The following is a 22,316-nucleotide window of genomic DNA, read 5'->3' as shown; positions in this document are numbered from 1 at the left end:
GAGAGGCCCGCTCGCCGCAACTAGAGAAAGCCCTCGCACAGAAACGAAGACCCAACACAGCCATACATACATACATAAATAAAAAGAATATAAGCAGACAAGAATAGCATTAAAAAAAAAAAAAAAAGACAATCTGGGAGAAAACGGATACAAAATTAAAAAAAAAAAAAAAATTCAGACATGCACTTTTATACGTACATTGTATGTCTTTAACTATGCCAACTTTGTTTTTAAAAAATTGCATCGTCTGCCTGAAACGAAAACAGCAAACTCTTCGAAGTCATTTATCTTCTAGGGATGAGGGGACATGGGGACTCTGGAGCCCTGGTCTTGGCCCTCTAAGTGGCAGTGTACTGAGAGCACAAGCTCTCAGTCAAACAGAATGGCTCTGAATTCTGGCTCTGGTGTTTGAACACTGGACTTCTGGCTGTGTAACCTTGAACAAGTGACTTACGTCTCTCTCTGCCTCAGTTTCTTCAACTGTAAAGTGGGGAGGACTGCATGTGAAGGACTCAGAATAATGCCTGACACAAGGGAAGCACTCGAGAAATGTTACTGGCATTTTAATTATCTGCTATTCCTGTAACAGTCCAGTGCAAGTAACATGCAGATCTTAAAGATTACACCTCTCATAGACTATCTCAAGAGATCAAGGTGGGAGGGAGATGCAAGAGGGAGGAGATATGGGGATATATGTATATGTATAGCTGATTCACTTTGCTATAAAGCAGAAACTAACACACCACTGTAAAGCAATTATACTCCAATAAAGATGTTAAAAAAAAAGAGAGAGATCAAGTGAAGTCTTTCATTGGTCCTAACTTCAGTAAATCTTAAGGAGCTAGAAGTATCTGTCATGTGTGGGTTTTATTCTCAGGTTCTCTCTATGGAATCTAGGTGCCCTTTGGAGCACTTACCTTAAGCCTGGCATTTCCTTTTCACTATTCCCTCTCCCCACCCCTTTTTTAATATGGAAGAAATGGGGGAAGATATTGATTGCATTCGATTTGATTAAATTGAGTTAAACTGGGGGAAATCTAGAATGATATGTGGGGTTTTCTTATTAATGGTAGTAACACCATGCCACAGAGTGAGAAATACTTAACCACAAATAGTCATGTAATGCAGTATTATCCAGATGTGACTGCCAGTTGTTGCAAGATTTAGCTAAGATGTGGCCACCAGCAATCACCCATAGATGTTCTTTTACCTGGATGCTTATAATTCAATTGTCTGTCTGCAGCTCTTGTCCAAGGAAAGAAAGCAATTTTAAGTCCAAATGGAATGTAATAAATTATGGATACAGAATTGGTACCCTTCTGACATTTCCCTCCAGGGCAGTGGTGACAGCCAAGTATCTTACTGTTAACAGAAACAGCTTCAATGCCAGCAGTATCTGTATACACAACGTTCAAGTTAAAAATCCAGCAGGTGTTATTCTTTTGGTTCTTTCATTTAATTTTCTTAGACTAATCTATGAAATACCCAAAAAGGACCCCCCAGTAATGAGGTTATGGCATATAACTGTCAAAAGGAAATAAGAGCTGTAATGATTAATCTTTTGCCGTCGTATACAAGCTTTCTTACCAGGATCTCAACGTGCTTTAATGTTAAGATTTCTGCTTTTTGCAACATTAAAGATAAAGGAAAAAACATTTGCTTGGCTTCTTCTGGCTGTCCCTAACTCTGACAGCAATACTATGTAATGTGGCAGTAACCACACTAGGTTCTCAGAAGCCTTCCCAACAGGTAACTGCGTCAGCAAGGGGGTCTGCTCCTGTCACCGGGTACAGAGTCACGGACAACAGTGCCTGAAGCAGCGGGTGAGCTCACCACCGTGTGCTCGGTGAGTGCCAGCAACCCAGAAAAGCCGAAACCCAAACTTGCACCTAACACAGAAGCCATTCCACGTTTAAATTTCAAGCACCGCGTACTGGCAATAAAAATAAGAATCCCCCTCTGCCTGGCAATATTTAAAACGACAGCACATTTTATTGCACAAAGATTTGAAAACTTTTTTAGAAAGAGAGAAGCTACTTTTTAGAAAGTCATGGTAACAGAACAATGGAGTTTTGTAATACAAGTAAAAGAATAATGTAAGTTCCCTTATTACTCCCTTGAAATTATGTACTGTCTTTCTTTTAAGGAACCTGTATGTCATCAGAACACCCGTATGGAAAATGTTTTCTAGAAGCAGCCCTGAGGTCAATTAGGGGCAAATAAGTGCACAGACAGAGAAAAGGAACCCACGTGGCTGTAAACAAAAGCATGCTCTCCACACTGATTCTGAGGACCCCCCATGGGATCAGCAATGTCCAGGAGTGCAAATGTGTCAGTGCATGGTCAGGACATTCAAGATGGCTGTCCTCTTGCTCTCCGTACATCCCCTGCTCTACCTGTGCCTGCTTCACCTACACCTACTCACACGACTGACCTTCCTACAGACTTGCCCCAGGCCCTAGCTAATGACCGTTCCAATTTGAGATCAGAACATCTCTGCGAAGATAGCTTATCAAAGGGGTGCTGAGGGGCGTGCCCCTCTACTGGTTTCCCTGATAACTGAGAGCCAACCTGACATCAACTCCCCCTATAACTGGTCACCTCCCCCATCCCCCCGGTAGCAAAGACTGCCAGCACATCCTGCCTGACCTTGGACGCACACAGTGGGGTGTCGCTCCAAAACCTTGCTTCAGACATGTAAGATCTCCCATCCAGTAAACCACTGATGTCTCTGTTGCTGACTCCGGGCTCTTTCTTCGGTCTCAAGGCTGGGCAAGTACAGAGCTTGTAGGACTGCGGGCTGCAGCCCAAGAGTCAGCAACAGATATAAATAATGGAGAAGGAAAAAAAAGAAGACGAAGAAAGGAAGTGTGCCACGGACCCACATCTATCATGCAACTCCTTTGCTCACAAACTTTACAGAGCACCTTCCCCTTTTTATTATGTCCTCGTCTCTACTTTCTAGTATCCAAATCTTAGGAGTCCTCCCGACAGCTCTAATCCCATATCCATCCTCCCAGATGCATATGTCTACGTGGATTTCTCTGAACACCTTCTGGTCCAATTAATCAATTTTGTCTTCATATTTCATTTATGGTTACATATGAGAACGGCTTACCACCCTAAACAAACTGTGGTCTACTTCAGTGTTCCTGCACAAACTCTCAACTATTAAGTGAATTCAATTGCTGATTCAAAGAAACACCTACTGAATAAGGAGAGACAGTAAGAGTGAGAGAGAGAGAGAGAAGCACAGACACAGAAAGAGAAAAACTCAGACCCGGAAAGAGACAGAGAGCAAAAAAGGCAGAGACAAAAAGTACCCCAAGAGAAATAATTTTATGAAGATATGAAAAAGAAAAGTCCCAACAACTGCCTCTTCTGCAGACTACATCACAAATCACCTATGCCCACACGACATCGCTCTTTTCCCCACCCGGTGTATCCAACACACAGCGCATTAGGATGGCTCACCAGAATGTGAAGAAATTCTGAATATGCCCTTCCTCAGGCTGCTTGCCCAGCCCACTGCTAGCTCCTAATGCACACACCGTCGTGTCTGAAATCTGACGCAAAAGCTCAGACATCCTTTGAAAGACTAAAGACTATAGATGTATCTACATAGGTACATACATGCACATGTAATAAAGCGATCGTCAAAACCAGGAGGGAAGAGAAATCACCTAGACCCACAAAGCCACTTTATGATCTGCCATAAATTCCCCAATTCTAAAAACAGTATCAAGGACTTCCCTGGTGGCGCAGTGGCTAAGACTCCGCACTCCCAAGGCAGGTGGCCCAGGGTTCGATCCCTGGTCAGGGAACTAGATCCCACATGCGGCAACTAAGAGTTCACGTGCCGCAACTAAAGATCCCGCATGCCTCAACTAAAGATCCCACATGCTGCAATGAAGATCCCACGTGCCGCAACTAAGACCCGTTGCAGCCAAATAAATAAATATTAAAAAATTAAAAATAAATAAAATAAAAAATAAAAACATTATCAGACTCTACGGAATAATGAGACTGTTCTTATTAAACAAATCATTTGCTGTCAACAAAAATACCAACATTATGTAGATAAAGAAAGGACAGTGCTTTCAGCTCCAAAAGATTCTTATCAAGTTAGAGTTTCGACTGAAACACCTACTTGAGACAAGACTAGCCTCTATATTAGAGTCCCAGACTCAAGATAATTTCATCATCTGAAGCCATTTTGTTGGGTACTTAGCAACTTCTGGATTATTTTACTTAATTCTGGTATTATAGCTCACACTTTCCCCAAAGCTGAGGCTTCCTGCATAGTCTGAAAAGTTTACATGACAAAAAAGATTACTGAATGTTACATTAGACCACTTTGGCTTCTAGCTATCTTTAAAAATGTAAAAGGACGGAAGAAGAGGCCTGTCAGTTTTTCTATCATTCCTGTTTTCCAAAGGGAAAACTTATGGGAGGAAGCCAATATACATCACTTGGATAGAGTGAATTTCATAGGATCTCTGTTTGCATCTTTGCAACTATTTACAGTGAGAAGCCAACTAAAACCCAGAGTGAATTAGCTTTAATTTCCCAACATGCTTAAAACAGCAAACAACTTCTCTTCATCTGTAACTTTTTCCGTAGCTTCAATGAACCCTTGCTTCCAGAAGGCTTCCCTCGCTCACAGCCCTCCCAAGTGGAGACTGCCACTCCCTTGTCTTTCCTGACCCCTACCCCTTCTTTAAGCCGAGAAGTTTTGTCTCTAGCTAATGTGCTAACGGTCCCTAAATCCTCATCTCAAGAGTCTACTTTCTATTCTAATACATACAACGCCTCTAAGAGCATACATTTTCCCTGTCCTCGTTTTTTATTTATTTCACCACTTTTTTCCTTGTGTAGGCAACCTCAAATTCACTGGTGATTAAGACTGGAATAAGTAAACAAATAAACTACTGATATAAGACTTCTCTTCTAATACAACAAACTAGTGAATATAACAAAAAAGCAGCAGACTCACAGACATAGAGAACAAACTATGGTTACCTGTCAGGGGGAGGGGCAACATAGGGGTTGGGGAGTGGGAGGTACAAACTACCTGGTGTAAGATAGGTTCAAGGATGTACTGTACAATATGGGAATACAGCCAATATTTTGTAATAATTGTAAATGGAAAGTAACCTTTAAAGACTGTATTAAAATTTTAAATGCAAAAAAGAAAAAGAAAACATCCTACTTAAAAAAAAAAAATTATGAATTGATTTTAAAAAAAGACCTCTCTTGATGATAGACATAAATTTTCAGCTGTAAACAAAATCACCCAGGTATCACACAGACATGTCAAAATCAACACATACAAAACAGAACTCTTTCCCCTCTACCCTGCGCTACAGATTCTGTTTCCTGTTGGTCAGCTCTCCAAATTAGAAGTCAGAGTTGTTATCAATACGTGCCTCTCGGGACTTCCCCTGGTGGCGCAGTGGTTAAGAATCCGCCTGCCAATGCAGGGGGCACGGGTTCGATCCCTGGTCCGGGAAGATCCCACATGCCGCGGAGCAACTAAGCCCGTGCGCCACAACTACTGAGCCTGCGCTCTAGAGCCCGCGAGCCACAACTACTGAAGCCCGTGCGCCTAGAGTCTGTGCTCCACTACAAGAGAAGCCACCGCAATGAGAAGCCCGCGCACCGCAACAAAGAGTAGCCCCCGCTCGTCGCAACTAGAGAAAGCCCGCGCACAGCAACGAAGACCCAACGCAGCCATAAATAAATAAATAAATAAATTGATTAAAAAAAAAAAATTACATGCCTCTCTAGTACCATCTGTATATAATGAGACACTAAGCCGGCTCTGTATCCCTGCTACCTTCACTTTGGCCCTTACCACCCTGCCCTTGAGCTACCTCAACAGCCTCCTAATGGGCCTCTCCACACGTGGCTGACTTCCATATGGCCACCAGTCATCACTCAAACAGAGATCAACCACGTCCCACTGCAAACCCATTTAAGGTCTTGACAAGCTCCACCCCAATACTACTGCACCCACCCTCCATCCACACCCTAACCCCCGCCCCACAAATACTCATCATTCTCTGGCATGTGTTAAATTTGAGAGTCTGACTCATAGTACTCCCTGTGTCTAAAATGTTTTCTCTCTTCAGTGTTTGGTCAAAGCGTTATGGCCTCTCCTCCTGGATCCTTGGCACTTGGCCTATCACTTTCCTGTCACATGCACCATAATCTACTGCAATCATTCATTACACCGCCCCTTCCCAGCTAGTCTTGAGGATAAAAGTTACTTACTTCCTATACCCAGAAACATGCCTGGCATACAGCAGACACTCAGTGCTTGTAAACTGAATTAATTAATATGCAGATGGCCAACAACCTCACTCATAATTTAATTCAAAGGCAAACAAAATTGAATTTTTTTCTCCTCCAAAGGGATAACACAGAGAAAATCATCCTGAAAAATCAGATATACTTGAATTAATTTTCATGAGGCAGAAAGAATTTAATTTAAAACCTGTATTACAAATTCTTCAGCAATAAAACCACAATAATAATAAGCATCTTGACAACATTCGCTTATTCAACACATTTTTTGGAGCATTTTTATGCCAGTCACTCTGCTGGATACTGGAAACCTTGTGCTAAATGCTGGGAGTTCATTCATTCCAAAATGTTCTCCTATAAATTATCTCACTTTAGTCTCACAACCATTCCATGAGGGAGGCAGGACAGTTATTATAACCCCCACTTGACAGATGAGAAACTGAGATCAGAGAGTTTACGTGATTTGCTCAGGGTCAAAGCCAGTAAGACAGAGATGCAGAACTACAACAGTTATCTCCTGAACCCAGGTCCGCTGCTTCCTCTACTATTAAACCCCTAAAGTTGCCTTAGCACCCTTACTCCCTCTGAAGAAGGGATGAAAATTTAACTTCAGTCTTGGTCTTAAAAGGAAAAGTGCAGAGAAATGAAGTAACGTGTGCACGGTCCAGGGTCAGGACTAACCTGTTCTCCTTGCACACAGCCACTTTGTCTCCCCCAGGTATCAGCTTCTTCTGTTCAGTCACGCCATAGCTTTCTCGACAAATCTATATTTAAGGGGGAAGAAAGAAACATTTCAATTTTGTTGACCACTTATCTTTCTAGACCCCAAATGACTGAGAGAAGCTTTAGGAACAAATGTAGCTTAATGACTACTTATTACCACAGAACATTCTCAGGAGGAGAAAGGGAACCTGAGTCAGAGAACACTGACACCTTAAAAGATATCTTTTTTTATTTTTTTCTTCATTACTGTTTTTTTTTTAACATCTTTATTGGAGTGTAACTGCTTTACAATGGTGTGTCAGTTTCTGCTTTATAACAAAGTGAATCAGCTATACATACATATATATATCCCCATATCTCCTCCCTCTTGCCTCTCCCTCCCACCCTCCCTATCCCACCCCTCTAGGTGGTCACAAAGCACTGAGCTGATCTCCCTGTGCTATGCGGCTGCTTCCCACTAGCTATCTATTTTACATTTGGTAGTCTATATATGCCAAGACGTGGAGTTGCCAATAAATGCAATCAAAGAGAAAATGATATGAACTCTAGAAAAGAAATTATATGTATAGGAGTAAAGAGAAATAATGCTTCAGTAATTTTCTTAATTGTATAGATTAATCATTCATTCATTTATTCAACACATTTACTGAACTCCTGTAACATTCAAAACACTCTGACTACCATATGACCCACCAATTCTACTCCTGAGTATGTATCTGAAAAAAACAAAAACAGTAATTCGAAAAGATACATGCACCCCAATGTTTACAGCAACATTATTTACAACAGCCAAGATATGGAAGCAACCTAAGTGTCCATCAGCAGATGAACGGGTAAATAAGATGTGACACATGTACACAATGGAATACTACTCAGCCATAAAATAAAGAAGGAAATTGTGCCATTTGCAGCAACATGGATGAACTTGGAGGGTTTTATGCTAAGTGAAATAAGTCAGACTGAGAAAGACAAATACTGTACAATGTCACTTGTACATAGAATCTAAAAAACACAACAAACTAGTAAATGTAACAAAAGAGAAGAAGACTCACAGATTCAGAGAACAAACCAGTGGTCACCAGCGGGGAGAGGGAAGAGGGTAGGGACAGTATAGCGGTAGGGGACTAAGGTGTACAAACTATTAGGTATAAAATAAGCTACAAAGACATACTGTACAACATGAGGAATATAGCAAATATTTTATAATAACTATAAATGGAGTATGACCTTTAAAAATTGTGAATCACAATACTGTACACCTGTAACTGATATAATATTGTACAGCAACTATACTTTGATTTTAAAAAAGACACTAAAGGGACTTCCCTGGTGGCACAGTGGCTAAGAATCCGCCTGCCAATGCAGGGAACACAGGTTCGAGCCCTAGTCCGGGAAGATCCCACATGCTGCGGAGCAACTAGGCCCGTGAGCCACAACTACTGAGCCCATGTGCCTAGAGCCCGTGCTCCGCAACAAGAGAAGCCACCGCAATGAGAAGCCCGTGCACCGCAATGAAGAGTAGCCCCCACTCGCCGCAACTAGAGAAAGCCCACACGCAGCAACGAAGACCCAATGCAGCCAATAAATAAATAAATAAATAAATAAAATTTTAAAAATAAAAAAAGACACTGTGACTAAAATAATTTGGTTCAGAGAAGTCTCTGAATTTGTTCTTCGATTTGGAGAAAAATTAATGTTAATTGTGACTTGTAAGCATGAATGATGAAAGAGACAGCTACAATCATGAGTAAACTGTGGAAATCCTTACCATGAAGTTGAGGCAGAAAGTCTCCTCAATATCTTCCCCAGGGTAATCTAAAAGTTCTTGAAGACTCCTAATCACAAATTGACAGAGAAAGGAAATGAGGCAAATCAGACATGGCAATAGTGTTTCTATCTCAGTCACATGCCCACCAGACTGTCTGCAAGGAAATGCTATAAAAGAAGATTCTAGAATGAACATAAATCCAGACTGACAGAAAATCATGTCAACTGTATCTTGAAAAGAAATACGGCAGTTGACTTGTAAGACACTCATTAATCATTCTCTGTTCCTACTGACAAATCTTACTGAATTTATGAAGAAATTCAGATGGAGTCATATCTGACACATGTGTTAACTCTGGTATTCCTCAGAAGTAGATACATGAGGAGATGGTCTTGCAGCGGTCCTACAGACTTGCTTTATCCATATGCATTAGTAGAAAAATCCTCTTACCATAAAAAAAAAAGCTACAAAGTCACCGTATCCACTTAGGAATCTTAATAGCTTACTTGTTAATGCAAGGGGCTCTGTATGGTAAAGAACTGCCATATTAAAGAACACCGAAACATGTTTCTGCCAACAATGATCATATCGTATACTCTCATGAGAATACGTTCTTATTACTAGACCTCATTCACACTTTCTTCTTTAGTGATCTCGGAGTCTGGCAGTTCCATAAAGAAAGAAAATTGCCCAGAAAAAAAATTCTTAGTGTGGAATTTCAATCTGTTTCCAGTTAACCAGCCAAGAAGATTACTTGAAATGCATCATTCTCAGCCAGGTTGGCAAAGAAAATAGCACACATTTCTGTCACTCTCAGTTACCAAAGAAAGCAGCCCTGCCTGGGTCTCCTCTGCCATTTTTTTATATTCCTTCTAAATTTTCTTTTCCTCTCTCTGTGCACCCTCTCCCCACATCCTTTATGATTTCTCTGTATTGGTGTCCTATACTGGTGGTGTGACAGTCTCATTTCCAGAGGGCACCTTAGAGACCACCCTTCCTCTATCTCCATCTTAAAATCAGTATTCTTTCTCCATAAAAAAGGGATGTTCCTTCCTGTTGAAGTCAAAAGAATTGTACTGTTTAGAGAAAGTCACAGATACGGTGTCTTTTTATATACTTCGCCTTATGCTACCTAAAATCAATACAGAGAAACTCAGAATAAAAGGAGTTTTTTAAGAGCCAGAAAGAATAATAACATAAAAACATGGCTCCACTACGCTGGAAAACCGTCTGGAGGTTCCTCAAAAGGCGAAACAGAGTTACCATTTGACCTAGCAATTCCACTCCTAGGTACATACCCCAGAAAAATGAAAACTTACATCAACACAAAAAGTCTGTAAGAATATCCACAGCAGCACTATTAGTAATAGCCAGAAGGTAGGAGAAAGCCAAACGTCCATCAACTGATGAATGGATAAACAAAATGTGGTATATATCCATGTAACGAAATATTAGTTGGCAATAAAAAGAAATAAAATACTGATACAAGTTACAACTTAGATGAACCTTGAAAACGTGCTGTGTGAAAGAAGCCAGTCACAAAAAAACACACATGGTATGATTCTGTTTATGTGAAATATCCAGAATAGGCAATCAATAGAGACAGAAAGTAGCTTAGTGGTTGCCTAGGGCTTGGGGAATGAGGAAGTTGGGGATGTCAACCAAGGAGTACCAGGTTTCTTTTTCAGGTGATGAAAATATTCTAAAATTGATTGTAATAAAGGCTGTACAACTCTGAATATACTAAAAGTCACTGAACTATATACTTCAGCTGGGTGAATTGTGTGGTATGCGAATTATATCTCAAACTACTTTCTTAAAAAGGATCTGTGACATAACAGAAAATGCATATACTGGTCTCTGCCCCCAGTTCCTGGCACAGGGCTCCCAAAACCCTACGTGATGAGAATATTAGGAGCATCTTTTGTTCTAATGGGGTGATTCTGGGTGGGCTCCTGGGCAGGGGCTGGTCACCAGAAGGACCCAGCCATGATTTTCAGCTCCACGCCCCCCATTCTCCAGAGAGGGGAGAGGGGCTGGGAATGAAGGTCATAATTGATCACACCGTAAGCAAGCCTCCTTAAAATCCCAACAGTAGGGTGTTCAGGGAGCTTCCAGGTTGGTGAACACATCCACACATGGGGAGGGTAGTGCACCCCAACTCCATGGGGTCAGAAGCTCCTACTACACTCAGGACCCCTCCTGGCCTCACCCTGTGTATCTCTTCAACTGGCTGTTCATCTGTATCCTTTACCATAATCCTTGAATAAACTGGTAAACCTAAGTGTTTCCCTGAATTCTTCGGGCCACTCTAGGAAATTAATCGGACCCGAGGAGGGGTCACGGGAACCTCTGATTTGTAACCAGATCAGACAGAAGTTGCGGGTAACCTGGGGACCTACTGCCTGCGACTGGCGCCCGAAGTGGGTGAGAGAAGTCTGGAGGGACCGAGCACTGAGTGTGTGGGATCCAATGCCATCTCTAGGTAGCCGGTGTCAGAACTGAGATGAATTGTAGGACACCAGCTGGCGTCATGGAGAATTACTTGGTGGTAGGGGGAAACCGCCACACGTTTGGTGACCAGTGCTGTGAGTGCGGCTATGGTGTGACAGTCAAGGTGACACAGAAAAGAGAAACACGGAAGGACAGGGAGACCTGTAGGCTTTTCCAAAATACAGACTCCCTTTTCAATACTTCCTCCCCTGTACTTATGGACCATGACAAAGCTCGAAGTCCTAATTTTTTGTTCAGGATAAGAAAAGCAGACAGCTGGATTCCTGGGCAGCTACGACTTCCCTTTTCCCTTTTCTCCTTCTGCCCCTACAGTGACACAGGCACTGCTTCAAGCCACTAGCTGTGGAGCTACGTCTTAAGACAAAGCATACACAGCACAGTCTAATGATAAACTCTTAACTTGTACACGTGGTGTTGTCAACCTTTGATCCCAGCGCCAGAGCAGCTCTCCACACCAGGCTCCCGTCTTCCAGCTCCATACCTTCCTTCCGTGGGTGACAGCTCCTTCAAGTCCTCCAGGCCAGGCTTCACGTTCAGTAGCTTCTTATAGAGAGCCAACGGGAAGTGCAGGTCCACCACGGTGGAGTTGTAGATGGCGAGTCCGCAGGTTATGCCAATCAAGTGAAACCAGTTGTGCTCTACGAAACACTTTCACCACATGTGCAAATGTGTTAAAAGCAAGGACTTCCCTGGTGGGCCAGTGGTTAAGAACCCGCCTTCCGATGCAGGGGACGTGGGTTTGATCCGTGGTAGGGGAACTAAGATCCCACATGCCACGGGGCAACTAAGCCCGCGTGCTGCAACTACAGAGCCCATGCACCCTGGAGCCCGAACGCCACAACGAAGACCCTGCGCCGCAACTAAGACCCAACACAGCCAAAAATAAATAAATAAACATTAAAAAAAAAAAAAAGAAAAGAAAAACAGTGTTTGCAGCCCTCAAAACAATCTGCCATTTACCTTAAAATATTTTCAGTATGAAAGAATGAAGATCTCGTTAATATTCAGTTACCTTCTGAAGCAGAGAAGTACCCCTAACAAAAGTTCAGCTGTCCCCCAAAGATGCAATGCTGTAAGTTAAGCATTTACAGCTCATTTGTGATACAGAGAACAGCTTACCCTCATTTAGAGCAATGCCGTCCAATAGAACTTTCTGCAATGATGGAAACAGTCTATTCTGTGCTGTCCCAGATGGCAGCCACTAACTACATGTGCCTACTGAGCACTTGAACGGTGGTTAGTACAACTGAGGGAATGACTTTAGTATTACTTAATTTTAATTAAATAAAATTTAAACTTAAATAGCCACAGGAAGCTAATGGCTACCTTTCAGGACAGTGCAGATCTAGGGAGAAAACTCTGGTAGAAAGAGCGAAACTACAGTCTGCTTGAAATGAGAATGCCTTTTAAAACTTAGCTCTCCAACTGAATTTTCAAAAAGTGTGAGTGTGTGTATATTTGTATGAGTATTCATACACATACTATCCCTGTTATTAAAATAAGATATATTTGACAACTACTTTTTATATGTCATAAAACCAACTTTTTTATCATACCATACTCTTTCTACCCTCCGAGGATTACAAAACTTGGAGCTTACCTACTAGAAATGGAAATGGGGCTAATGGGTGACAAAACACACCAAGAGGTCTTAGCAACAGGTGAAACATGAAGACAGGAAACATGAAGATAATCATGTTAAATGATTACCTTTGTTATGCTCCCCTTTGTAAACATCAGAAGGCTAGGGATTGGTCTGACAACAAAAAAGGCAGTTTAATTCAATCCATCTGCTGAATGGTGACATCACTAACTTACCTTATCTGAAAACCACAAGAGATTTGAATCCTGATAGTAGGTAAACATTCCATAGATGGGATTCAACAATTCTTTTAATAGTAAAAGAAAGAACTCCTTTGTGACACCACCAGCATCCACTGCTTCTTCACCATCAAAAATGACCTTGAAATAATGAAAGTAGAATTAGTACTTCAGGGAAATCATTGGCATTTTATGTTTTTTCTTTTTGTTTTGTTTTTTTTTTTTAGCAAATTCTTTCCAAAGTCAGGACAAAGAAAGGAAGATGTAACAGAGAATACACTGACGCAATGAAAACTGCAAAGTGTATCTGCTGATTATTAACAAGGCACTTACAAACACACAAAATTTTACCAGGCACTTCATGGGATACGGAGAAAGTCAGAAGTTTACCATATGTCCACAGAAAGTTTACCATCTATTTGGGGCAGGGAGGCAAACATAAAAGAACCAATTCGAGAATACATTTTATTTTCCAAGAGTCAGATACACTGAGACGGAAATGTTCTGGCACGTAGAGAAAAGCAGTGACTAACTTGAATAAAGGAAGAAATCTCTCTCAGTGGGGTTCTTGAACTAACTGATGCACATGAAAGGGAGGAGAGCATTCTGAGCGGACACAGACCTGGGCTCTGTGAGGGGCTATAAAGAGACCCATCACAACAACAGCTACAGCGAACCAAAGGACGAGATTTACTGAGAGTTGTCTACATGCCAGCCAGCACTTAAACTCTATTAACCTAATGCTCAGAACAGTCTTACACACTGGAATTACTACTCTCATCCCCATTTTACTGGTAAGGGCTCGGGTACAGAACTAAAGACAGCATTTAAGAAAGCTTATCCTGGGAACTTCCCTGGTGGCCCAGTGGTTAGGACTCCGCGCTCCCAGTGCTGGGGCCACGGCTTTGATCAGGGGACAGGGAACTAAGATCCCACGTGCTGCGTGGCGCAGCCAAAAAAAAAAAGCAAGCAAGCTTATCCCGGTGCCCGTGGTCAAGGTTGCCTAGAGCAGGAGGAGAGTAAAGGTCTCCGATTATACGGATGCCAGCAGAAGACTTAACTCAAACACGCTAGCAAGCAAGAACTGTCCCATCTGAGTTACTGATTGAAAACAAGGGGCAAAGAAAGCGCCCTCTCTTTGCAATATCAAAAACCTAACCCAGAAGTTCTAGGGAGAACTCCCAGGCAGATTGATGGGACCGATACTACTTACTGGAAATTTTTAAAAGGGTGACAGGATCGTGGAGACCATCAGTTTCTTGCCTATTACATTTCAGAAACTGGAGTTTACAACAGGATTGGAAATAGAGTTAGGAAAGTCTTCTGAAGGGAAAGGTAAATCACTTAAAACTTCAATAATTCACTAAATATTTACTGACCAGCTACTGCGTACCAAGCATTGTGCTAAGCCCTGGGAATACACTAAGTGGTGACACAAACATGCCTAATCTATGAGGAAAGACAATTTCTTAATTTAATCATTTCCAAGTACTGAGAGGGCCTATCATAACAGGCCACCAGCTGCCCAGACAATCTCACTACCTTTCCGTTCCCTTTTTTTTTTTTTTTAACCTTTTTTCTCTTAAATCTTTGACATCCAAAGACTTCCTAGATGCTGGCTTGGTAGCTTTACCTAGTTGAAGCTTTAGTAGTGCTGTTGTTCGCTTGGTTTTGGCAGAGCTGGAGCAGGTAAACTGAAGAGAGCAGACAAAAAAGGCCCTATATTCCCCTCAAGTGATCCACTGGCATTTTTATCTGATGTCACGTTGAGATGTTCTGTTTGGTGATTGGACAGAAGCAAGTGAGTAAATTCTTGTAAAATGAATGAAAGGAAGAATGAATGGCTGTACTCCACGATTTTAATAAAATCTTTGCTGCCTCATCAACACTGTTTAAGGAAAACCCAGGAAGGTATTTAGAGGAACATAGGGAAGGGCTCACTTTGAGAGGCTTTTTCAAATCAATATCAGAATGAATGCTCAGCTCTCTCAGGGCGTCGCCGACAAGGTTGCTCCGGCGAACGTGAAGGACCAGGAAGGGGCTTCTGGCCAGCAGAGGCTCCAGGGTGAGAAGCATGAAGACGTTCTGCAGATTGGCCCCGTTGACCGCCACCTGGAACGGCACGTGCAAGGGCGCAGTTACCACTCAGAGCGCACCTGTGAGTGGGGACAGCAGCCGGCCCCGCCTCTGGACCGGGGGTAGGTCGGGGCCAGGCTGACCGCAGCTGCATTTTGGTCTTTATTTTCCTCCTAACTTTTCCAGTAGATTTTCTCAGTTACTCATGTTTACAGAACACACAAATCTTTCTAATCTGAACCCAAAGAGATTAACTGAAACACTTCATAAACCATATGATCCGTAACTCATTCCAGGAAAATGATTTAGACTAAGCTGATTAAGACTGAAATAATATCTTAGTAGAAGAAAGTGATGACGGACAGTGGGTAGAAACTATGACTTTCAAAGTGGCAGGAAAAGAAACCTAATAACTCCTTGCTAAATGGTGTTTATTCTTTGAAAAATGTCCATTTTCTCTGGAAAACCTTTGAATTGTCAATATCATGGATATATCACTGTGAAAACATATATATATAGAGAGAGAGATATAGATAAGAGCTAGAGAGAGACAGACAGATGGGGAAAGGGAGAGGGAGATGAATGAAGTTATATATCCACCAACAATGGGAATTGGTAGATTTGGATTGCTAATTCACAGGTGTCTTTGTAGGCTTGTCAAAACCAATTATATTTTACAATAAAAATGGGTGTTTAAAATAAATTAAACAAATCTCTATAACTCGAGTTTTTGCTCAATGAAGAACTGCCAACTCCATTTAATTATCTATCAGGGGTCAGCAAACAATGGCCCAAGGACCGAATCCAGCCTGCTGCCTGCTTTTGTACAGCTGTTGAGCTAACAATAGTTTTTACATTTTTAAATAGTCTTTAAAAAATCGAAAGAAAAATATTTCACTACATGTGAAAATTATATAAAATTCAAATTTCATGCTACGACAGAGCTGAATACTTGAGACAACTGTATGGCCCACAAAGACACATATTTACTATACGGCCCTTTATGAAGACACTTGCCACCCCCCCTGTTTATGTAGATGTGCATTCACGTATACGTGTTATATTCAATATAAAATTGCTGAAAATTTTTCTAACAGTTCTAAAAGTTACAATGGAACTTCATCCAAATCAACTTTCTCCTATTTGGAAAAATTACAACTGAATGTATAAGATGAAAGAAACCCGTAAGAAGAGAAAGTAAGGTTTAAAATACGTTACCTGCATCTGCAGCTCAGCGTCGGTCTGCAACATTTTGGTCTTAGCTTGGGCATCAAAGATGAAAGGGTAGGAACAAAGTGTTACAGCATCCTAGAATAAAACATATTATTGGCAATATTATAGTATCCCACAGAGAATACTGCTGGAAAAATACATAAATAAATTTTACAGAGTCATTTACCTGCATTATAGATGGTCTAGCCTTCTGTGTAAACAAAAATAAAAAGTCTCTTAGTTGGATTACAAAACTTGAACTTTCTACCTCGCACAAATAACAAAACAAATAACAGAACAGATAACCTATCTGACCATTTGACCATGGAACTAACACCATTTGAACAGCTTAGTGGAGTTCTGATGGAACAGGCTAGTTGTTTTGATGACTACAGACTGAGAAGAACACTAAAAAAAATTTAAAAAAAAATTTTAAAGGACCTTTACAAACCATTTCACTAACCCCATAATTCACAGTATTAATAGAACTCTCATTTATAAGAAATCTAATTCCAAAACAGGAGCTTTACAACCATGACTTCAGAGGTTAATTTTGTTGGGTAAAGCGGACAATGCAAATTTCATTTATTTGTCAACATGTTAAGTCTCCCTTTTACACTCACACACACACACACAGAGTTCCTCTTGGGAGAAACCAAATATTTAGAAAGCTGTCCCTGGGGGGCTTCCCTGGTGGCGCAGTGGTTAAGAATCCACCTGCCAATGCAGGGGACACGGGTTCAAGCCCTGGTCCGGGAAGATCCCACATGCCGCGGAGCAACTACGTCCGTGCGCCGCATCTACTGAGCCTGCGAGCCACAACTACTGAGCCCACGAGCCACAACTACTAAGCCCGTGTGCCTAGAGCCCATGCTCCGCAACAAGAGAAGCCACCGCAATGAGAAGCCCGTGCACCGCAACGAAGAGTAGCCCCTGCTCGCCACAACTAGAGAAAGCCCGCGCACAGCAATGAAGACCCAACGCAGCCAAAAATAAATAAATAAAGCCAAAAACATTTTTTTAAAAGATATTGAGAAAGCTGCCCCTGACTAGGCACTGGGACCAATGCCTGGCCTACAGAAGACACTCCATCAATATGTGACTAAATCTGAATAAACTTTTGAGGAGGGGAATAACAATACAGACGTACCTCGTTTTACTGCGCTTCACTTTATTGCGCTTCACAGATACGGCTTTTTTTTAAATTTTATTTGTTTTTTGTACATTATTTATTCATGTATTTTTTATTGGAGTGTAATTGCTTTACAATGCTGTGTTAGTTTCTGCTGTACGGTGAAGTGAATCAGCTCTATGTATACATATCCCCCCTCCCTCTTGGACCTCCCTCCCACCCCATCCCACCCATCTAGGTCATCAGAGCACCGAGCTGAGCTCCCTGTGCTATACAGCAGGTTCCCACTAGCTATCTGCTTTACACATGGTAGTTAGGATATTTACGTCAAACCTAATCTCCCAATTCATCCCACCCTCCCCTTCCCCGCAAATTGAACTTTGTGGCAACCCTGAGTCTCGCAAGACTATGGGCGCCATATTTCCAACAGCACTTGCTCACTTCATGTCTCTGTGTCACATTTTGGTAATTCTCACAATATTTCAAAGTTTCTCATTCTTATTTGTTATGGTGACCTGTGATCAGTGATCTCTGATGTTACCATTGCAAAAAGACTGAGACCGGCTGAAGGCTAAAATGACAGCTAACATTTTTTAGCAATAAAGTATTTTTTAATTAAGGTTTGTACATTCATTGTTTTTGTAAACATAATAGTATTGCACACTTAATAGACTACAGTATAATATAAACGTAACTTTCATATGCACTGGGAAACCAAAAAATTTGTGTGACTTGCTTTATTGTGACATTCACTTTATTGCAGTGGTCTGGAACCAAACCCACAATTTCTCCAAGGTATGCCTATAAATAAATACAACCACAAACATATCTAAGAGGTATGTTAGTTTCATTTACCAAGAGAAAAAAGGAACTCTCTCCTGAAACGTTTTCTTACTTAAGTTAATGAATAATGTTTGCTACATAACCTAACAGAAAGAAACAAAAAAAATCAACGGTACAGATCATGTTGACCTGTAGCAGTATTTCTCAAACAGGAAACCCTGGATTTATTCCCAGAGATCTAAAAGTGCGCTATGCATTTTTTAAATTTTGTGTTGTTTTTCTTAACGATATCCTAAACAAAATAAAAACACATTCTGAATGACCTCTTTATAATGATGTGTTACCATATAATTTGCATTTATTTTAATGATTGCACTGGTGCCATGTTATACTGAATTGTCCAAGGGTAATAAGAAAGAAGAAAAGCAGTCTTCCTTTGTAAGTGATGCATTTGTGCCCAGGAAAAGGCCACTGCAGTCCTGGCTCCCTGCATGAATGAAGGTTTAATAGCAGCTGAAAGGACAAAAGGGAGCTGAGTCATCCCTGGGTGTATAGAACAAGCTGCAGAACTCAAGTCCCCAGGCCTGGCAGCCCGCAGACCTGATCACAATGCAAGTGGGCTTTGGCTTCAGTAAGGCATTCTTGCTCATCACGTTAAATCCATGAGGCTCATTTGTGTTTTACTGATTTTAGAGTTTTGTTAATATCTAATCTGTAAATTTGCTTTGGTTTTATAACATTTAAATGCTATATGAATAAGAAGTGTATATCTACCTCCTTTTGTATTTGCGTATATTTCAATGAAATCATTGAAAAGCAGTTTTAATTAAAATTCCCCTTGTTTATTCTTTAGAAACATGTTCCTTCAGGGATCTTGGAACATTTCCCTAGCCTGAGAAACACTAATCAGAGAAAGGATTCCAGTGCAGGGAGACAAGGTCTGGAATCCTGCACACAGAACCCAGAGTGACTTGATTCATTCTCACGCCTACTTCTCGAATTACTTTGAATTTTGGAATTGAAATCACTAAAATAAACACACACACACCATAAAACAGCACTAGGTACCTACAACGGGTACAAGTATCTCTTGGGATAAGAGTGTTGGGAAAGTGTGTTTAAAACCGGTGCCAATATTCAGAATTTTCTAACCTCCCTCTCAGAAGAGATTTTATTCTAAGCATTATTTGCCTATTTTCAAGGCAAAAGAAAGATCTTTACCAGGTGTGTTGGTCTATAAAGCAAGATAAAGTTTTGAACACTTCAAATTAAAAGTGACTATGGGAGAAGTGAAAACAGTTACTATAAAAACAGTTGTTGGGGGGCTTCCCTGGTGGTGCAGTGGTTGAGAATCTGCCTGCCAATGCAGGGGACACGGGTTCGAGCCCTGGTCTGGGAAGATCCCACATGCCGCGGAGCGACTGGGCCCGTGAGCCGCAATTACTGAGCCTGCGCGTCTGGAGCCTGTGCTCCGCAACAAGAGAGGCCGCGATAATGAGAGGCCCGTGCACCGTGATGAAGAGTGGCCCCCACTTGCCACAACTAGAGAAAGCCCTCGCACAGAAACGAAGACCCAACACAGCCATAAATCAATCAATTAATTTTTTTAAAAAACACAAAAAAACAGTTGTTGGCTTTACAGCATTGGCAGTATACAGTCGGCCCTCCTTATCCACAGTTCCACATCTGCAGATTCAACCAACCACAGATGGAAAATATGTAAAAAAAAAAAAAAAAAAAAAAAGACAATTCCAGAAGGTTCCAGAAAGCAAAACTTGAATTTGTCACACACCGGCAACTATTTACATAGCATTTACACTGTATTATGTAGTATAAGTAATCAAGAGATGATTTAAAGTCTATGGCAGGATGTGCTTAGGTTATATGCAAATAATACAACATTTTATGTGAGGGACTTGAGCATGGTATGGGGATGGGGGCTCCTGGAACCAATCCCCTGTTGATACTGAGGGACAACTATATCTAGTATTTTTACTTTTTTATAAATTTATTTATTATTTATTTGTTATTTTTGGCTGCATTGGGTATTCGTTGCTGTGCGCAGGCTTTCTCTACTTGCGGCGAGCGGGGGCTACTCTTTGTTGTGGTGCACGGGCTTCTCATTGCAGTGGCTTCTCTTGTTGTGGAGCACAGGCTCTAGGCGCGCAGGCTTCAGTAGTTGTGGCTCGCAGTCTCAGTAGTTGTGGCACACAGACGCTAGAGCATGCAGGCGTCAGTAGTTGTGGCGCATGGGCTCAGTTGTGGCTCGCGGGCTCTGGAGTGCAGGCTCAGGAGTTGTAGTGCACGGGCTTAGCTGCTCCGCAGCATGTGGGATCTTCCCAGACCAGGGCTCGAACCTGTGTCCCCTACATTGGCAGGCAGATTCTTAACCACGGCGCCACCAGGGAAGCCCATATCTAGTATTTTTAAATACTAGTATTTTTATTGGTGCGATAGAGTTATTTCAGACATCAATCAGCAGCTTTTCCTGTATGTCTTGACTCTCTCCAGTCCCACTCCAGTTCTCCAGCTCTCTCCTACCACCCTCTCCCTGCAATCCCCACCACAAGCCCTCCCAGACCCCTTTAATGCCCACCTTCTGCAGCTCCTAGTCCCTCCCATGGCCCCCTGCCAGCCCCCTGAAAGAGTCCAGTTTTGGAGGTAGGCTGATCTCTCTTCTGGAGGGCAGGGTCACCATGCTTTCAGTTGGGTAAGTTGGCTGGAAAGAAACTATTGTTGGGAACCAGAGCCAAGGTCAGAGAGTTGGTGGTCCAGAAGACCCTCACCCCGGGGGGAGGACTGAGGTGCCAGCTCTATGGAAGGTGAAGAAGGGAAGGGTATTCGGTCAAAAGAAGCAGCAGACCTATATGAAAGTCTACTTACATGTCTACAAATTTTTTACAACTCTATGAGTTTTTGTACTTGAAATACAATAATTTCACTGATTTTTGTTTTGTAGATGCTGAATATTTTAGAAATGGTATTAGTGCTGGCATTTCCATACTACGTGAACGAAATACTGAAACAGCAGTATTATGATTCTGCTTCCTGACTGCTCTCCCTCACCTAGAAGGATGTATATGAACGGGTAAGATATGTGATCCCCTCCTGAGAAGCTGTTTGTCCTGGGCCATCCATTCCCCAAAAGTGAGTCTCACAAACTGTAACTAGCAAAGTACTACTGATGGATCACATTTCAAGTGGTCCTGCTTGAAATGGGGCTGCCCTGTAACCTTCGTTCATTTTTTTAAAGTATAGGACACAGAAGCAATGAATAAGTACATGGTACAGAACTAGAGAACTGGGGAACTGAGAATATCTTTTTCTTTTCTTTTCTTTCTTTTAATTCCAAGTCAACATTTCCTAAATGTGGCTGTGACTGGAGACAAGCGGCATCACACAAACACCAAGGAGGAAACCCAGGAGCCCCTGCCTTCGGGCCTGCCTGCCACCACGTGTTCCTGTACCTTCCGTGGGCAAATCTGGCTCCCAGCATCACCGAATGCTGACGCACACACAGCTGCCTCATCTCACCACGCACAATACTGCTACCCGGAACCAGACACTGCCCCGGACCACACAGACAGCCAATGTCAGGTTGACTCCAGTCTTTATTTGTGAAGCATTTTCTTTTTTTTTTTTCTTTGTTTTTTTTTTAAATTAATTTTTATTGGAGTATGGTTGCTTTACAATGAAGCATTTTCTTTGTATCACTCACTTTCTCACTTGTGAGGCCCTCTATGGGGCCCACAAAGGCACTCATTCTGTGTGCTATTTGTTTTTGAAGTGTAGATGGTGGTAGTTAATAAACAGAAATAAATAAGCCACTACCACCTCTTCTTTAAAATAAGCTGAGGGAGACCTTCAAGATGGCGGAGGAGTAAGATGCGGAGATCACCTTCCTCCCCACAAATACATCAGAAATACATCTACATGTGGAACAACTCCTACAGAACACCTACTGAACGCTGGTAGAAG

The 22,316-nt window shown here is 41.8% G+C and overlaps 1 protein-coding gene across 6 annotated transcripts in view; it reads right to left on the bottom strand.

The window, feature by feature from the left end:
- The window catches only part of HERC3 (HECT and RLD domain containing E3 ubiquitin protein ligase 3), a 153,558-nt gene that overhangs the window by 38,180 nt on the left and 93,062 nt on the right, over positions 1–22,316 (bottom strand). For 4 of the 6 annotated variants that reach the window (XM_082391621.1, XM_082391625.1, XM_082391623.1 and 1 more), the window contains 7 exons: positions 16,611–16,634; positions 16,430–16,519; positions 15,077–15,247; positions 13,133–13,276; positions 11,796–11,962; positions 8,801–8,867; positions 6,991–7,073 (listed from right to left, as the gene is read on the bottom strand). In XM_082391621.1, coding sequence (XP_082247747.1) covers positions 6,991–7,073; positions 8,801–8,867; positions 11,796–11,962; positions 13,133–13,276; positions 15,077–15,247; positions 16,430–16,519; positions 16,611–16,634 — 746 coding nt within the window. The remainder of the gene's footprint in view (positions 1–6,990; positions 7,074–8,800; positions 8,868–11,795; positions 11,963–13,132; positions 13,277–15,076; positions 15,248–16,429; positions 16,520–16,610; positions 16,635–22,316) is intronic. The other 2 variants (XM_082391624.1, XM_082391626.1) reach the window with 1 other exon arrangement.

This window comes from Balaenoptera borealis (assembly GCF_965194805.1).
Source record: "Balaenoptera borealis genome assembly, chromosome: 4".
Classification (NCBI taxonomy): Eukaryota; Metazoa; Chordata; class Mammalia; order Artiodactyla; family Balaenopteridae; genus Balaenoptera; species Balaenoptera borealis.
The sequence above is the reverse complement of the archived record's forward strand: the minus strand, read 5'-3'. Positions and strand labels throughout refer to the sequence as shown.